General features: G+C 51.9%; 1 protein-coding gene across 1 annotated transcript in view; it reads right to left on the bottom strand.

The window, feature by feature from the left end:
- The window catches only part of LOC140429041 (ciliogenesis and planar polarity effector 1-like), a 110,306-nt gene extending 92,175 nt beyond the window's left edge, over nt 1-18,131 (bottom strand). Inside the window, exons 1-6 of the mRNA XM_072515567.1 lie at nt 18,105-18,131; nt 14,855-14,986; nt 11,409-11,562; nt 11,230-11,288; nt 7,849-8,019; nt 2,610-2,728 (exon numbers count right to left, since the gene is read on the bottom strand). Of these exons, the coding sequence (XP_072371668.1) occupies nt 2,610-2,728; nt 7,849-8,019; nt 11,230-11,288; nt 11,409-11,562; nt 14,855-14,955 (604 nt within the window). The 5' untranslated portion in view covers nt 14,956-14,986; nt 18,105-18,131. The remainder of the gene's footprint in view (nt 1-2,609; nt 2,729-7,848; nt 8,020-11,229; nt 11,289-11,408; nt 11,563-14,854; nt 14,987-18,104) is intronic.
- Between the last annotated feature and the right edge of the window lie 468 nt (nt 18,132-18,599).

Raw genomic sequence — 18,599 nt, 5'->3', positions numbered from 1 at the left:
CTAACCACCGCCTTCAACGCCTCCCAGACCACTCCCACCTGAACCTCCCCATTGTCATTGAGTTCCAAGTACTTTTCAATGCATCCCCTCACCCTTAAGCACACCCCCTCACCCGCCATTAGTCCCATGTCCATTCTCCAGGGTGGACGCCCTCTTGTTTCCTCCCCTATCTCCAAGTCTACCCAGTGTGGGGCATGATCCGAAATGGCTATAGCCGTATATTCCGTTCCCCTCACCCTCGGGATCAATGCCCTACCCAACACAAAAAAGTCTATGCGTGAATAGACTTTATGGACATAGGAGAAAAACGAGAACTCCTTACTCCTAGGTCTACTGAATCTCCACGGGTCCACCCCTCCCATCTGCTCCATAAAATCCTTAAGCACCTTGGCTGCTGCCGGCCTCCTACCAGTCCTGGACTTCGACCTATCCAGCCTTGGTTCCAACACCGTGTTAAAGTCTCCCCCCATTATCAGCTTTCCGGTCTCTAGGTCTGGGATGCGTCCTAGCATTCGCCTCATAAAATTGGCATCGGCCCAATTCGGGGCATACACGTTTACCAACACCACCATCTCTCCCTGTAATTTGCCACTCACCATCACGTATCTGCCCCCGTTATCCGCCACTATAGTCTTTGCCTCGAACATTACCCGCTTCCCCACTAATATAGCCACCCCCCTGTTTTTCGCATCCAGCCCCGAATGGAACACCTGCCCTACCCATCCTTTGCGCAACCTAACCTGATCTATCAGTTTCAGGTGCGTTTCCTGTAACATGACCACATCTGCTTTAAGTTTCTTAAGGTGTGCGAGTACTCGTGCCCTCTTTATCGGCCCGTTAAGCCCCCTCACGTTCCACGTGATCAGCCGAGTTGGGGGGCTTCCCACCCCCCCCCCCCCTTGCCGGTTAGCCATCATCTTTTTCCAGCTTCTCGCCCAGTTCCCACGCAGCTGTATTTCTCCCAGACGGTGCCCCCCCGCCCATCCTTTCCCGTACCCACTCCCCCCTTTCCCCAGCAGCAGCAACCCAGTAATTCCCCCCTCCCCACCCCCCCCCCGCTAGACCCCCCGCTAGCGTAATTACTCCCCCCATGTTGCTCCCAGAAGTCAGCAAACTCTGGCTGACCTCGGCTTCCCCCCGTGATCACGGCTCGCACCGTGCGGCGCCCCCTCCTTCCTGCTTCTCTATTCCCGCCATAATTATCATAGCGCGGGAACCAAGCCCGCGCCTCTCCCTCGGCCCCGCCTCCCATGGCCAACGCCCCATCTCCTCTCCCTCCCCACCTCCCCCCATCACCACCTGTGGGAGAAAGAAAAGTTACCATACCGCAGGATTAATCATACAATCCCTCTTCGCCCCCCCCCCCCCCCACTCGTCCCACCACTTTGTCCAAACGTTCATTTTCGTAGTCCAATCATTCCAATTTTTCTTCTACAATAAAAGTCCACGCTTCATCCGCCGTCTCAAAGTAGTGGTGCCTCCCTTGATATGTGACCCACAGTCTTGCCGGTTGCAGCATTCCAAACTTTATCTTTTTTTTGTGAAGTACCGCTTTGGCCCGATTAAAGCTCGCCCTCCTTCTCGCCACCTCCGCACTCCACTCTTGATAGACGCGGATCACCGCGTTCTCCCATTTACTACACCGAGTTTTCTTCGCCCATCTAAGGACCATTTCTCTATCCTTAAAACGGAGGAATCTCACCACTATGGCTCTGGGAGCTTCTCCTGCTCTCGATCCTCGCACCATAACTCGGTATGCTCCCTCCACCTCCAACGGACCCGTCGGGGCCTCCACTCCCATTAACGAGTGCACCATCGTGCTCACATATGCCCCGACGTCCGCCCCCTCCACACCTTCAGGAAGGCCAAGAATCCTCAAGTTGTTCCTCCTTGCGTTATTTTCCAGTGCCTCCAACCTCTCCACAGATCGTTTCTGGTGTGCCTCCTGTATCTCCGACTTCACCACCAGGCCCTGTATATCGTTTTCATTCTCTGCTGCTTTCGCCTTCACGACCCGAAGCTCCTGCTCCTGGGTCTTTTGTTCCTCCTTTAGCCCTTCGATCGCATGTAGTATCGGGGCCAACAACTCTTTCTTCATTTCCTTTTTTATCTCCTCCACGCAGCGTTTCAAAAACTCTTGTTGTTCAGGGCCCCATATGAAACTGCCACCTTCCGACGCCATCTTGGTTTCTGCTTGCCTTCCTTGCCGCTGCTCCAAAGGATCCGCTGCAATCCGGCCACTTTCCTCTCCTTTTTCCATCCGTGTCCAGGGGGAACACCCTTCTGGTTTACCGCACGGTGTTTTCAGCCGTTAAAATTGCCGTTGGGGCTCCTATCAAGAGCCCAAAAGTCCGTTTCACAGGGAGCTGCCGAAACGTGCGACTCAGCTGGTCATCGCCGTACCCGGAAGTCAACATCCCCACTTCTGACCATATGAAGGAAGGAATGTCATTGATGAAGCAGCTGAAGATGGTTGGGCCTAGGATCCAATGATTCAGTGACCCTGTTCATGTGTAAGACCGCAGGTAAGCAAACAGATATTGAAAAAGGGACTGAATAAAGCCATTAACATCACACAATACTCAAGGTGAAAGATTGCCAGCTCCCACCTGCCTGTACAGCTCGCCCAGGGGATGAGGAGACAGATCGCGCTGGCTTCAGAGAATAGGTGCCTGAAAAGCATCGCTCAGCCCGACTAGCAGACAGACTGCGTGACATGGAACTCCTCCTGTAACACAAGGAAGAATGAGGGCACATCTCAAAAACACAGACTGTACGCACCTCACTGACTCACACACAGACTCTACGCACCTCACTGGCTCACACACAGACTGTACGCACCTCACTGACACACTGACTGTACGCACCTCACTGACACACACAGACTGTACACACCTCGCTGACACACACACAGACTGTACGCACCTCACTGACACACACAGACTGTACGCACCTCACTGACTCACACACAGACTGTACGCACCTCACAGACTCAGACACAGACTGTACGCACCTCACTGACACACACACAGACTGTACGCACCTCACTGACTCACACACAGACTGTACGCACCTCACTGACACACACAGACTGTACGCTCCTCACTGACTCATACCCAGACTGTACGCACCTCACTGACTCACACACAGACTGTACGCACCTCACTGACTCACACACAGACTGAACGCACCTCACTGACTCACACACAGACTGTACGCACCTCACTGACTCACACACAGACTGTACGCACCTCACTGACACACACAGACTGTACGCTCCTCACTGACTCACACACAGACTGTACGCTCCTCACTGACTCACACACAGACTGTACTCTCCTCACTGACTGACACAGACTGTACGCACCTAACTGACTCACACACAGACTGTACGCACCTCACTGACTCACACACAGACTGTACGCACCTCACTGACTCATACACAGACTGTACGCACCTCACTGACACACAGACTGTACGCACCTCACTGACACACAGACTGTACGCACCTCACTGACACACACTGTACGCACCTCACTGACTCACACACACTGTACGCACCTCACTGACTCACACAGTCTGTACGCACCTCACTGACACACACAGACTATACGCACCTCACTGACTCATACACAGACTGTACGCACCTCACTGACTCACACACAGACTGTACGCACCTCACTGACTCACACACAGACTGTACGCACCTCACTGACTCACACACAGACTGTACGCACCTCACTGACTCACACACACACTGTACGCTCCTCACTGACTCACACACAGACTGTACGCACCTCACTGACTCACACACAGACTGTACGCACCTCACTGACTCACACACAGACTGTACGCACCTCACTGACTCACACACAGACTGTACGCACCTCACTGACTCACACACAGACTGTACGCACCTCACTGACTCACACACAGACTGTACGCACCTCACTGACTCACACACAGACTGTCCGCAACTCACTGACCCACACACAGACTGTACGCACCTCACTGACTCACACACAGACTGTACTCACCTCACTGACTCACAGACTGTCCGCACCTCACTGACACACACACAGACTGTACGCACCTCACTGACTCACACACAGACTGTACGCACCTCACTGACTCACACACAGAGTGTACGCACCTCACTGACTCACAAACAGACTGTATGCACCTCACTGACACACACACAGACTGTACGCACCTCACTGACTCACACACAGACTGTACGCATCTCACTGACTCACACACAGACTGTACGCACCTCACTGACTCACACACAGACTGTACGCTCCTCACTGACTGACACAGACTGTACGCACCTCACTGACTCACACACAGACTGTACGCACCTCACTGACTCACACACAGACTGTACACACCTCACTGACTCACACACAGACTGTACGCACCTCACTGACACACACAGACTGTACGCACCTCACTGACTCACACACAGACTGTACGCACCTCACTGACACACAGAGTCTGTACGCACCTCACTGACACACAGACTGTACGCACCTCACTGACTGACACAGACTGTACGCACCTCACTGACTCACACACAGACTGTACGCACCTCACTGACACACACAGACTGTACGCACCTCACTGACACACACACAGACTGTACGCACCTCACTGACTCACACACAGACTGTACGCACCTCACTGACTCACACACAGACTGTACGCACCTCACTGACTCACACACAGACTGTACGCACCTCACTGACTCACACACAGACTGTACACACCTCACTGACTCACACACAGACTGTACGCACCTCACTGACTCACACATAGACTGTACGCTCCTCACTGACTCACACACAGACTGTACGCACCTCACTGACTCACACACAGACTGTACGCACCTCACTGACTCACACAGACTGTACACACCTCACTGACTCACACACAGACTGTACGCACCTCACTGACTCACACATAGACTGTAAGCACCTCACTGACTCACACACAGACTGTACGCACCTCACTGACACACACAGACTGTACGCACCTCACTGACTCACACACAGACTGTACGCACCTCACAGACTCACACACAGACTGTACGCACCTCACTGACTCACAAACAGACTGTACGCTCCTCACTGACTCACACACAGACTGTACGCACCTCACTGACTCACACACAGACTGTACGCACCTCACTGACTCACACACAGACTGTACGCACCTCACTGACTCACACACAGACTGTACGCTCCTCACTGACTCACACACAGACTGTACGCACCTCACTGACTCACACACAGACTGTACGCACCTCACTGACTCACACAGACTGTACGCACCTCACTGACTCACACACAGACTGTACGCACCTCACTGACTCACACACAGACTGTACGCACCTCACTGACTCACACACAGACTGTACGCACCTCACTGACTCACACACAGACTGTACGCACCTCACTGACTCACACACAGACTGTACGCACCTCACTGACTCACACACAGACTGTACGCACCTCACTGACTCACACACAGACTGTACGCACCTCACTGACACACACACAGACTGTACGCACCTCACTGACTCACACACAGACTGTACGCACCTCACTGACACACACAGACTGTACGCACCTCACTGACTCACACACAGACTGTACGCACCTCACTGACTCACACACAGACTGTACACACCTCACTGACTCACACACAGACTGTACGCACCTCACTGACACACACAGACTGTACGCACCTCACTGACTCACACACAGACTGTACGCACCTCACTGACACACAGAGTCTGTACGCACCTCACTGACACACAGACTGTACGCACCTCACTGACTGACACAGACTGTACGCACCTCACTGACTCACACACAGACTGTACGCACCTCACTGACACACACAGACTGTACGCACCTCACTGACACACACACAGACTGTACGCACCTGACTCACACACAGACTGTACGCACCTCACTGACTCACACACAGACTGTACGCACCTCACTGACTCACACACAGACTGTACGCACCTCACTGACTCACACACAGACTGTACACACCTCACTGACTCACACACAGACTGTACGCACCTCACTGACTCACACATAGACTGTACGCTCCTCACTGACTCACACACAGACTGTACGCACCTCACTGACTCACACACAGACTGTACGCACCTCACTGACTCACACAGACTGTACACACCTCACTGACTCACACACAGACTGTACGCACCTCACTGACTCACACATAGACTGTAAGCACCTCACTGACTCACACACAGACTGTACGCACCCCACTGACTCACACACAGACTGTACGCACCTCACTGACTCACACACAGACTGTACGCACCTCACTAACTCACACACAGACTGTACGCACCTCACTGACACACACAGACTGTACGCACCTCACTGACTCACACACAGACTGTACGCACCTCACAGACTCACACACAGACTGTACGCACCTCACTGACTCACAAACAGACTGTACGCTCCTCACTGACTCACACACAGACTGTACGCACCTCACTGACTCACACACAGACTGTACGCACCTCACTGACTCACACACAGACTGTACGCACCTCACTGACTCACACACAGACTGTACGCACCTCACTGACTCACACACAGACTGTACGCACCTCACTGACTCACACACAGACTGTACGCACCTCACTGACTCACACACAGACTGTACGCACCTCACTGACTCACACACAGACTGTACGCACCTCACTGACACACACACAGACTGTACGCACCTCACTGACTCACACACAGACTGTACGCACCTCACTGACACACACAGACTGTACGCACCTCACTGACTCACACACAGACTGTACGCACCTCACTGGCTCACACACAGACTGTACGCACCTCACTTACTCACACACAGACTGTACGCACCTCACTGACTCACACACACTGTACGCTCCTCACTGACTCACACACAGACTGTACGCACCTCACTGACTCACACACAGACTGTACGCACCTCACTGACTCACACACACTGTACGCACCTCACTGACTCACGCACAGCCTGTACGCACCTCACTGACACACACACAGACTGTACGCACCTCACTGACTCGCACACAGACTGTACGCACCTCACTGACTCACACACACTGTACGCACCTCACTGACTCACACACTGACTGTACGCTCCTCACTGACTGACACACAGACTGTACGCACCTCACTGACTCACACACACTGTACGCACCTCACTGACTCACACACAGACTGTACGCACCTCACTGACTCACACACAGACTGTACGCACCTCACTGACTCACACACAGACTGTACGCACCTCACTGACTCACACACAGACTGTACGCACCTCACTGACTCACACACACTGTACGCACCTCACTGACTCACACACAGACTGTACGCACCTCACTGACACACACACAGACTGTACGCACCTCACTGACTCACACACACTGTACGCACCTCACTGACTCACACACACTGTACGCACCTCACTGACTCACACACAGACTGTACGCACCTCACTGACTCGCACACAGACTGTACGCACCTCACTGACTCACACACAGACTGTACGCACCTCACTGACTCACACACAGACTGTACGCACCTCACTGACTGACACACAGACTGTACGCACCTCACTGACTCACACACAGACTGTACGCACCTCACTGACTCACACAGACTGTACGCACCTCACTGACTCACACACAGCCTGTACGGACCTCACTGGCTCACACACAGATAATTTTTCATTCCTCTATTTAATCCTCGTCAATGGAGTCTGTATGAAGTGCGTGTTCCTCAGTGCTTTACTAACCCTCTGGTTGTGCTGCTATGGCGATTCGGAGTGAGTTGAACTGATTTTCTTGGTTTTTCTCCCAGAGCTGATGGTCGAGTGTTTGGAAGCTGAATGGTGTCACCCAACATCTCGCTCATCAAGCTCAGTGCGGCCTGTGTGCGCTCTTCATGGTTCTCAGCCAAGGTTACCCTGCAGAGAAAAGGGCAAATAACAGAACACAGATGAATAAAACCAGGAAATACACAATCCAAACTTCACACAATCCAAACTTTACACAGTCCAATCTTAACACAGCCATTGCTTCACAGAAGCACAGATTTGCTTTGATCAAGAGGATGCCATTCGGCACATCATCATGTCTGTATCGGCTCCTTAAATCACCATTCCTGGTCAAATAATCACCTCATTCCCTCTTCACCAAGCAGATATCTACCACAGCCTTTAAAAGAATCAGACTCCACTGCATTGTGGGGAAGAGACAGCCAGACACTCATCACCCCTTAGAGCAACAATTCCGCTCCTCCACTTAAACAGGACGTCCCATGGACTCACAGTGAATTGGTGAGTCTCAGGGTTACGATGCGCGGTGAATTGGTCAGTCTCAGGGTTACGATGCACCGTGAATTGGTCAGTCTCAGGGTTACGATGCACGGTGAATTGGTGAGTCTCAGGGTTACGATGCACACGGTGAATTGGTCAGACTCACGGTTACGATGCACCGTGAATTGGTCAGTCTCAGGGTTACGATGCACGGTGAATTGGTGAGTCTCAGGGTTACGATGCACACGGTGAATTGGTCAGACTCAGGGTTACGATGCACCGTGAATTGGTCAGTCTCAGGGTTACGATGCACGGTGAATTGGTGAGTCTCAGGGTTACGATGCACGGTGAATTGGTGAGTCTCAGGGTTACGATGCACCATGAATTGGTCAGTCTCAGGGTTACGATGCACCGTGAATTGGTCAGTCTCAGGGTTACAATGCACCGTGAATTGGTCAGTCTCAGGGTTACGATGCACAGTGAATTGGTCAGTCTCAGGGTTACAATGCACCGTGAATTGGTCAGTCTCAGGGTTACGATGCACAGATTGGTCACTCTCAGGGTTACGATGCACGGTGAATTGGTCAGTCTCAGGGTTACGATGCACGGATTGGTCACTCTCAGGGTTACGATGCACGGATTGGTCACTCTCAGGGTTACGATGCACAGTGAATTGGTCAGTCTCTGGGTTACGATGCACACGGTGAATTGGTCAGTCTCAGGGTTACGATACACACGGTGAACTGGTCAGTCTCAGGGTTATGATACACAGTGAATTGGTGAGTCTCATGGTTACGATACACAGTGAATTGGTCAGTCTCTGGGTTACGATGCACGCGGTGAGCTGGTCAGTCTCAGGGTTACGATCTACAGTGAATTGGTCAGTCTCAGGGTTACGATCTACAGTGAATTGGTCAGTCTCAGGGTTACGATCTACAGTGAATTGGTCAGTCTCAGGGTTACAATACACACGGTGAATTGGTGAGTCTCAGGGTTACGATGCACACGGTGAATTGGTCAGTCTCAGGGTTACGATCTACAGTGAATTGGTCAGTCTCAGGGTTACGATCTACAGTGAATTGGTCAGTCTCAGGGTTACAATACACACGGTGAATTGGTGAGTCTCAGGGTTACGATGCACACGGTGAATTGGTCAGTCTCAGGGTTATGATCTACAGTGAATTGGTCAGTCTCAGGGTTACGATACACGGTGAATTGGTCAGACTCGGGGTTACGATGCACACGGTGAATTGGTCAGTCTCAGGGTTACGATACACGGTGAATTGGTCAGTCTCTGGGTTATGATACACGGTGAATTGGTCAGACTCAGGGTTACGATGCACACGGTGAATTGGTCAGTCTCAGGGTTACGATACACACGGTGAACTGGTCAGTCTCAGGGTTATGATACACAGTGAATTGGTGAGTCTCATGGTTACGATACACAGTGAATTGGTCAGTCTCTGGGTTACGATGCACGCGGTGAATTGGTCAGTCTCAGGGTTACGATCTACAGTGAATTGGTCAGTCTCAGGGTTACGATCTACAGTGAATTGGTCAGTCTCAGGGTTACGATCTACAGTGAATTGGTCAGTCTCAGGGTTACAATACACACGGTGAATTGGTGAGTCTCAGGGTTACGATGCACACGGTGAATTGGTCAGTCTCAGGGTTACGATCTACAGTGAATTGGTCAGTCTCATGATTACGATACACGGTGAATTGGTCAGTCTCCGGGTTACGATACACAATGAATTGGTCAGACTCAGGGTTACGATACACGGTGAATTGGTCAGACTCAGGGTTACGATACACGGTGAATTGGTCAGTCTCAGGGTTACGATACACAGTGAATTGGTCAGTCTCCGGGTTACGATACACAATGAATTGGTCAGACTCAGGGTTACGATACACGGTGAATTGGTCAGACTCAGGGTTACGATACACGGTGAATTGGTCAGACTCAGGGTTATGATACACGGTGAATTGGTCAGACTCAGGGTTACGATACACGGTGAATTGGTCAGACTCAGGGTTACGATACACGGTGAATTGGTCAGACTCAGGGTTACGATACACGGTGAATTGGTCAGTCTCAGGGTTACGATACACAGTGAATTGGTCAGTCTCCGGGTTACGATACACAATGAATTGGTCAGACTCAGGGTTACGATACACGGTGAATTGGTCAGACTCAGGGTTACGATACACGGTGAATTGGTCAGACTCAGGGTTACGATACACACAGTGAATTGGTCAGTCTCCGGGTTACGATACACAATGAATTGGTCAGACTCAGGGTTACGATACACGGTGAATTGGTCAGACTCAGGGTTACGATACACGGTGAATTGGTCAGACTCAGGGTTACGATGCACGTTGAATTGGTCAGACTCAGGGTTACGATGCACGGTGACTTGGTCAGTCTCAGGGTTCCGATACACACGGTGAATTGGTCAGTCTCAGGGTTACGATGCACGGATTGGTCACTCTCAGGGTTACGATGCACCGTGAATTGGTCAGACTCAGGGTCTCGATACACACGGTGAATTGGTCAGTCTCTGGGTTACGATACACGGTGAATTGGTCAGACTCAGGGTTACGATACACGGTGAATTGGTCAGACTCAGGGTTACGATGCACACGGTGAATTGGTCAGTCTCAGGGTTCTGATACACACGGTGAATTGGTCAGTCTCACGGTTACGATCTACAGTGAATTGGTCAGTCTCTGGGTTACGATACACAGTGAACTGGTCGGTCTCACAGTTTCGATGCACATGGTGAATTGGACAGTCGCACGGTTACGATGCGCGGTGAATTGCTCACTTTTGATATTTGCACAATTTTTTAAAATTACCTTTTTTTTACTGCATTTTGAGTCTGAGCTTCTTTAATTTCTTTGTTTGTGAGTTTTTTCTGTGGTTAAAGTAAAAATAATTAATACAGAAAGAAAAGTAAAAAAAAGAGATCTGACGTGACCTTGGGAGCCGGCCTTCTACAACATCAGCTGAAGAACAGTCTGCAATGTTCACCCACCTGCCTCTCCCGGGGGTGGTACGGAGCTCGCTCCAATCTCCTCAGATCTTCACGCTGTTGGTGATATGTCTGAAATCTCTGCTGCCTCTTACGTTTCATCCATTGTCGAATTTCCTTCTGTTCCTGCTCGCTTCTCATTGGAGGCTTCGTTTTTCTGCACATTGAAGAAACAAAACAAAATGTTTCCGGAACAAGGAGAATCAGGACGTGGAAAAACACAATTATATGTAGATAGCGAGTAAAACTGACTCTGCGCTGTCCCCATCAAACACTTCCAGGACAGGTACAGCACGGGGTTAGATACAGAGTAAAGCTCCCTCTACACTGTCCCCATCAAACACTCCCAGGACAGGTACAGCATGGGGTTAGATGCAGAGTAACGCTCCCTCTACACTGTCCCCATCAAACACTCCCAGGACAGGTACCGCACGGGGTTAGATACAGAGTAAAGCTCCCTCTACACTGTCCCCATCAAACACTCCCAGGACAGGTACAGCACGGGGTTAGATGCAGAGTAACGCTCCCTCTACACTGTCCCCATCAAACACTCCCAGGACAGGTACAGCACAGGGTTAGATACAGAGTAAAGCTCCCTCCACACTGTCCCCATCAAACACTCCCAGGACAGGTACAGCACTGGGTTAGATACAGAGTAAAGCTCCCTCTACACTGTCCCCATCAAACACTCCCAGGACAGGTACAGCACGGGGTTAGATACAGAGTAAAGCTCCCTCTACACTGTCCCCATCAAACACTCCCAGGACAGGTACAGCACGGGGTTAGATACAGAGTAAAGCTCCCTCTACACTGTCCCCATCAAACACTTCCAGGACAGGTACAGCACAGGGTTAGATACAGAGTAAAGCTCCCTCTACACTGTCCCCATCAAACACTCCCAGGACAGGTACAGCACGGGGTTAGATACAGAGTAAAGCTCCCTCTACACTGTCCCCATCAAACACTCCCAGGACAGGTACAGCACGGGGTTAGATACAGAGTAAAGCTCCCTCTACACTGTCCCCATCAAACACTACCAGGACAGGTACAGCACGGGGTTAGATACAGAGTAAAGCTCCCTCTACACTGACCCCATCAAACACTCCCAGGACAGGTACAGCACAGGGTTAGATACAGAGTAAAGCTCCCTCCACACTGTCCCCATCAAACACTCCCAGGACAGGTACAGCACGGGGTTAGATACAGAGTAAAGCTCCCTCTACACTGTCCCCATCAAACACTTCCAGGACAGGTACAGCACAGGGTTAGATACAGAGTAAAGCTCCCTCTACACTGTCCCCATCAAACACTTCCAGGACAGGTACAGCACAGGGTTAGATACAGAGTAAAGCTCCCACTACACTGCCCCATCAAACATTCCCAGGACAGGTACAGCACAGGGTTAGATACAGAGCAAAGCTCCCTCTACACTGTCCCCATCAAACACTCCCAGGACAGGGACAGCACGGGGTTAGATACAGAGTAAAGCTCCCTCTACACTGTCCCCATCAAACACTCCCAGGACAGGTACAGCACGGGGTTAGATACAGAGTAAAACACCCTCTACACTGTCCCCATCAAACACTCCCAGGACAGGCACAGCACGGGGTTAGATACAGAGTAAAGCTCCCTCTGCGCTGTCCCCATCAAACACTCCCAGGACAGGTACAGCACGGGGTTAGATACAGAGTAAAGCTCCCTCTGCGCTGTCCCCATCAAACACTCCCAGGACAGGGACAGCACGGGGTTAGATACAGAGTAAAGCTCCCTCCACACTGTCCCCATCAAACTCTACCAGGACAGGTACACCACGGGGTTAGATACAGAGTAAAGCTCCCTCTACACTGTCCCCATCAAACACTCCAAGGACAGGTACAGCATAGGGTTAGGCACAGAGTAAAGCTCCCTCTACACTTTCCCCATCAAACACTCCCAGGACAGGTACAGCACGGGGTTAGAGACAGAGTAAAGCTCCCTCGACACTGTCCCCATCAAACACTCCCAGGACAGGTACAGCACGGGGTTAGATACAGAGTAAAGCTCCCACTACACTGCCCCATCAAACACTCCCAGGACAGGTGCAGCACGGGGTTAGATACAGAGTAAAGCTCCCTCTACACTGTCCCCATCAAACACTCCCAGGACAGGTACAGCACGGGGTTAGATACAGAGTAAAGCTCCTTCTACACTGTCCCCATCAAACACTCCCAGGACAGGTACAGCACGGGGTTAGATACAGAGTAAAGCTCTCTCTACACTGTCCCCATCAAACACTCCCAGGACAGGTACAGCACGGGGTTAGATACAGAGTAAAGCTCCCTCTACACTGTCCCCATCAAACACTCCAAGGACAGGTACAGCATAGGGTTAGACACAGAGTAAAGCTCCCTCTACACTTTCCCCATCAAACACTCCCAGGACAGGTACAGCACGGGGTTAGAGACAGAGTAAAGCTCCCTCGACACTGTCCCCATCAAACACTCCCAGGACAGGTACAGCATGGGGTTAGATACAGAGTAAAGATCCCTCTACATTGACCCCATCAAACACTCCCAGGACAGGTACAGCACGGGGTTAGATACAGAGTAAAGCTCCCTCTACACTGTCCCCATCAAACACTCCCAGGACAGGTACAGCACGGGGTTAGATACAGAGTAAAGCTCCCTCTACACTGTCCCCATCAAACACTCCCAGGACAGGTACAGCATAGGGTTAGACACAGAGTAAAGCTCCCTCTACACTTTCCCCATCAAACACTCCCAGCACAGGTACAGCACGAGGTTAGATACAGAGTAAAGCTCCCTCTGCACTGTCCCCATCAAACACTCCCAGGACAGGGACAGCACGGGGTTAGATCCAGAATAAAGCCCCCTCTGCACTGTCCCCATCAAACACTCCCAGGACAGGTACAGCACGGGGTTAGATACAGAGTAAAGCTCCCTCTACACTGTCCCCATCAAACACTCCCAGGACAGGGACAGCACGGGGTTAGATACAGATTAAAGCTCCCTCTACACTGTCCCCATCAAACACTCCCAGGACAGGTACAGCACGGGGTTAGATCCAGAATAAAGCTCCCTCTGCACTGTCCCCATCAAACACTCCCAGGAAAGGGACAGCACGGGGTTAGATACAGAGTAAAGCTCCCTCTGCACTGTCCCCATCAAACACTCCCAGGACAGGTACAGCGCGGGGTTAGATACAGAGTAAAGCTCCCTCTACACTGTCCCCATCCTACACTCCCGGACAGGTACAGCACTGGGTTAGATACAGAGTAAAGCTCCCTCTACACTGTCCCCATCAAACATTCCCAGGTCAGGTTGAGGTGGTGGAAATACAGCACTTCCTGAAGAAATTGAGTTATTTGTTTAAGTGCATTTCTCTGTGTCTCTGAGACTGACGTTTTGCAGAGAGGAAGATTTGGAAGCAGCATTTTTGGCAGTTTTTACCTGGAGAGTTTCTGGATTTGTTCGTCAGACAGACCCAAGCCTTTCATGGACAATTTTCCCTCATTATACAAGTCAGCAACAATGTCACTGACCCCACTCATTCCACTGAGGTGAAGGCGATCATCTGTGGAGCTGGAAACATACATAATCACAGACATCAGCATCCAGAGCATGAACAATGCTGACCACAGGCCCGACGCTGACCACAGGCCCGACGCTGACCACAGGTGACCCAATGCTGATCACAGGCCCGACGCTGACCACAGGCCCGACTCTGACCACAGGTGACTCGACGCTGACCACAGGCCCGACGCTGACCACAGGCCCGACGCTGACCACAGGCCCGACCATCACCACAGGCCCGACGCTGACCACAGGCCTGACGCTGACCACAGGTCCGACGCTGACCACAGGCCCAATGCTGACCACAGGCCTGACGCTGATCACAGGCCCGACGCTGACCATAAGCCCGATGCTGACCATAGGCCCGATGCTGATCACAGACCCGACGCTGACCACAGGCCTGACGCTGACCACAGGCCCGACACTGACCATAGATGGCCTGATGCTGACCACAGGCCTGACGCTGACCACAGGCCCGACACTGACCATAGGTGGCCTGATGCTGACCACAGGCCTGGAGCTGATCACAGGCCCGACGCTGACCAGAGGCCCGACGCTGACCACAGGCCCGACGCTGACCACAGGCCTAACGCTGATAACAGGCCCGACGCTGACCATAGGCCCGATGCTGACCATAGGCCCGACGCTGATCACAGGCCTGACGCTGACCACAGGCCCGACGCTGACCACAGGTGGCCTGATGCTGACCACAGGCCTGAAGCTGATCACAGGCCCGACGCTGACCATAGGCCCGACGCTGACCATAGGCCTGACGCTGCCACAGGCCCGAAGCTGACCACAGGCTAGATACTGACTACAGACATCTGTCAGTCTGGGATATACACACTGACCCCTGTCAGTCTGGTATATACACACTGACCCCTGTCAGTCTGGGATATACACACTGACCTCTGTCAGTCTGGGATATACACACTGACCCCTGTCAGTCTGGTATATACACACTGACCCCTGTCAGTCTGGGATATACACACTGACCCCTGTCAGTCTGGGATATACACACTGACCTCTGTCAGTCTGGGATATACACACTGACCCCTGTCAGTCTGGTATATACACACTGACCCCTGTCAGTCTGGGATATACACACTGACCCCTGTCAGTCTGGGATATACACACTGACCCCTGTCAGTCTGGGATATACACACTGACCCCCGTCAGTCTGGGATATACACACTGACGCCTGTCAGCCTGGGATATACACACTGACCCCCGTCAGTCTGGGATATACACACTGACCCCTGTCAGTCTGGGATATACACACTGACGCCTGTCAGCCTGGGATATACACACTGACCCCCGTCAGTCTGGGATATACACACTGACCCCCGTCAGTCTGGGATATACACACTGACCCCCGTCAGTCTGGGATATACACACTGACGCCTGTCAGTCTGGGATATACACACTGACCCCCGTCAGTCTGGGATATACACACTGGCCCCTGTCAGTCTGGGATATACACACTGACCCCCGTCAGTCTGGGATATACACACTGGCCCGTCAGTCTGGGATATACACACTGACCCCTGTCAGTCTGGGATATACACACTGACCCCCGTCAGTCTGGGATATACACACTGACCCCCGTCAGTCTGGGATATACACACTGACCCCCGTCAGTCTGGGGTATACACACTGACCCCCGTCAGTCTGGGATATACACACTGACCCCTGTCAGTCTGGGATATACACACTGACCCCTGTCAGTCTGGGATATACACACTGGCCCCTGTCAGTCTTGGATATACACACTGACCCCTGTCAGTCTGGGATATACACACTGACCCCTGTCAGTCTGGGATATACACACTGACCCCCGTCAGTCTGGGATATACACACTGACCCCTGTCAGTCTGGGATATACACACTGACCCCTGTCAGTCTGGGATATACACACTGACCCCTGTCAGTCTGGGATATACACACTGACCCCTGTCAGTCTGGGATATACACACTGACCCCTGTCAGTCTGGGATATACACACTGACGCCTGTCAGTCTGGGATATACACACTGACCCCTGTCAGTCTGGGATATACACACTGACCCCTGTCAGTCTGGGATATACACACTGACCCCTGTCAGTCTGGGATATACACACTGGCCCCTGTCAGTCTGGGATATACACACTGACCCCTGTCAGTCTGGGATATACACACTGACCCCTGTCAGTCTGGGACATACACACTGACCCCTGTCAGTCTGGGACATACACACTGACCCCTGTCAGTCTGGGATATACACACAGACCCGTGTCAGTCTGGGATATACACACAGACCCCTGTCAGTCTGGGATATACACACTGACCCCCGTCAGTCTGGGATATACACACTGACCCCTGTCAGTCTGGGATATACACACTGACCCCTGTCAGTCTGGGATATACACGCTGACCCCTGTCAGTCTGGGATATACACGCTGACCCCAGTCAGTCTGGGATATACACGCTGGCCCCTGTCAGTCTGGGATATACACACTGACCCCCGTCAGTCTGGGATATACACACTGACCCCTGTCAGTCTGGGATATACACACTGACCCCCGTCAGTCTGGGATATACACACTGACCCCTGTCAGTCTGGGATATACACACTGACCCCTGTCAGTCTGGGATATACACACTGACCCCTGTCAGTCTGGGATATACACACTGACCCCTGTCAGTCTGGGATATACACACTGGCCCCTGTCAGTCTGGGATATACACACTGACCCCCGTCAGTCTGGGATATACACACTGACCCCTGTCAGTCTGGGATATACACACTGACCCCCGTCAGTCTGGGATATACACACTGACCCCTGTCAGTCTGGGATATACACACTGACCCCTGTCAGTCTGGGATATACACACTGACCCCTGTCAGTCTGGGATATACACACTGACCCCTGTCAGTCTGGGATATACACACTGACCCCTGTCAGTCTGGGATATACACACTGACCCCTGTCAGTCTGGGATATACACACTGACCCCCGTCAGTCTGGGATATACACACTGACCCCCGTCAGTCTGGGATATACACACTGACCCCTGTCAGTCTGGGATATACACACTGACCCCTGTCAGTCTGGGAGAAGCAGAGATATCGGATGTTACACTAACCTGGCTGTTTCTCTGCTCAGCTGGTGACGATCTGGGAAAAAATGTACAAAAATATGAGAACCATGGCAAGAATGCTCCTGTTTCTATCTGACAGCGTCTCGTCTAAAGCAGAACAGATTCCTTGGGTCAGATCTAAGTCTCTGTCTGGGGTTAACCTTTCCTTCACTGTGCATTGATTTGATTTTGATTTGATTTTAATGTCACATGTACCGAAGTACAGTGAAAAGTATTTTCTGCGGCCGAGGGAACATACACAGTACGTACACAGCCGACAAAAAGAATAATTAACAGAGAACATTGACAAATGGTACATCGACAAACAGTGATTGGTTACAGTGCGGAACAAGGGGCCAAACAAAGCAAATACATGAGCAAGAGCAGCATAGGGCGGCGTGAATAGTGTTCTTACAGGGAACAGATCAGTCCGAGGGGGAGTCGTTGAGGAGTCTTGTAGCTGTGGGGAAGAAGCTGTTCCTGTGTCTGGATGTGCGGGTC

Source organism: Scyliorhinus torazame, chromosome 9 (genome assembly GCF_047496885.1).
Source record: "Scyliorhinus torazame isolate Kashiwa2021f chromosome 9, sScyTor2.1, whole genome shotgun sequence".
NCBI classification, from domain to species: domain Eukaryota; kingdom Metazoa; phylum Chordata; class Chondrichthyes; order Carcharhiniformes; family Scyliorhinidae; genus Scyliorhinus; species Scyliorhinus torazame.
Note: the sequence above shows the minus strand (reverse complement) of the source record. Positions and strands in the feature narration are given on the sequence as shown.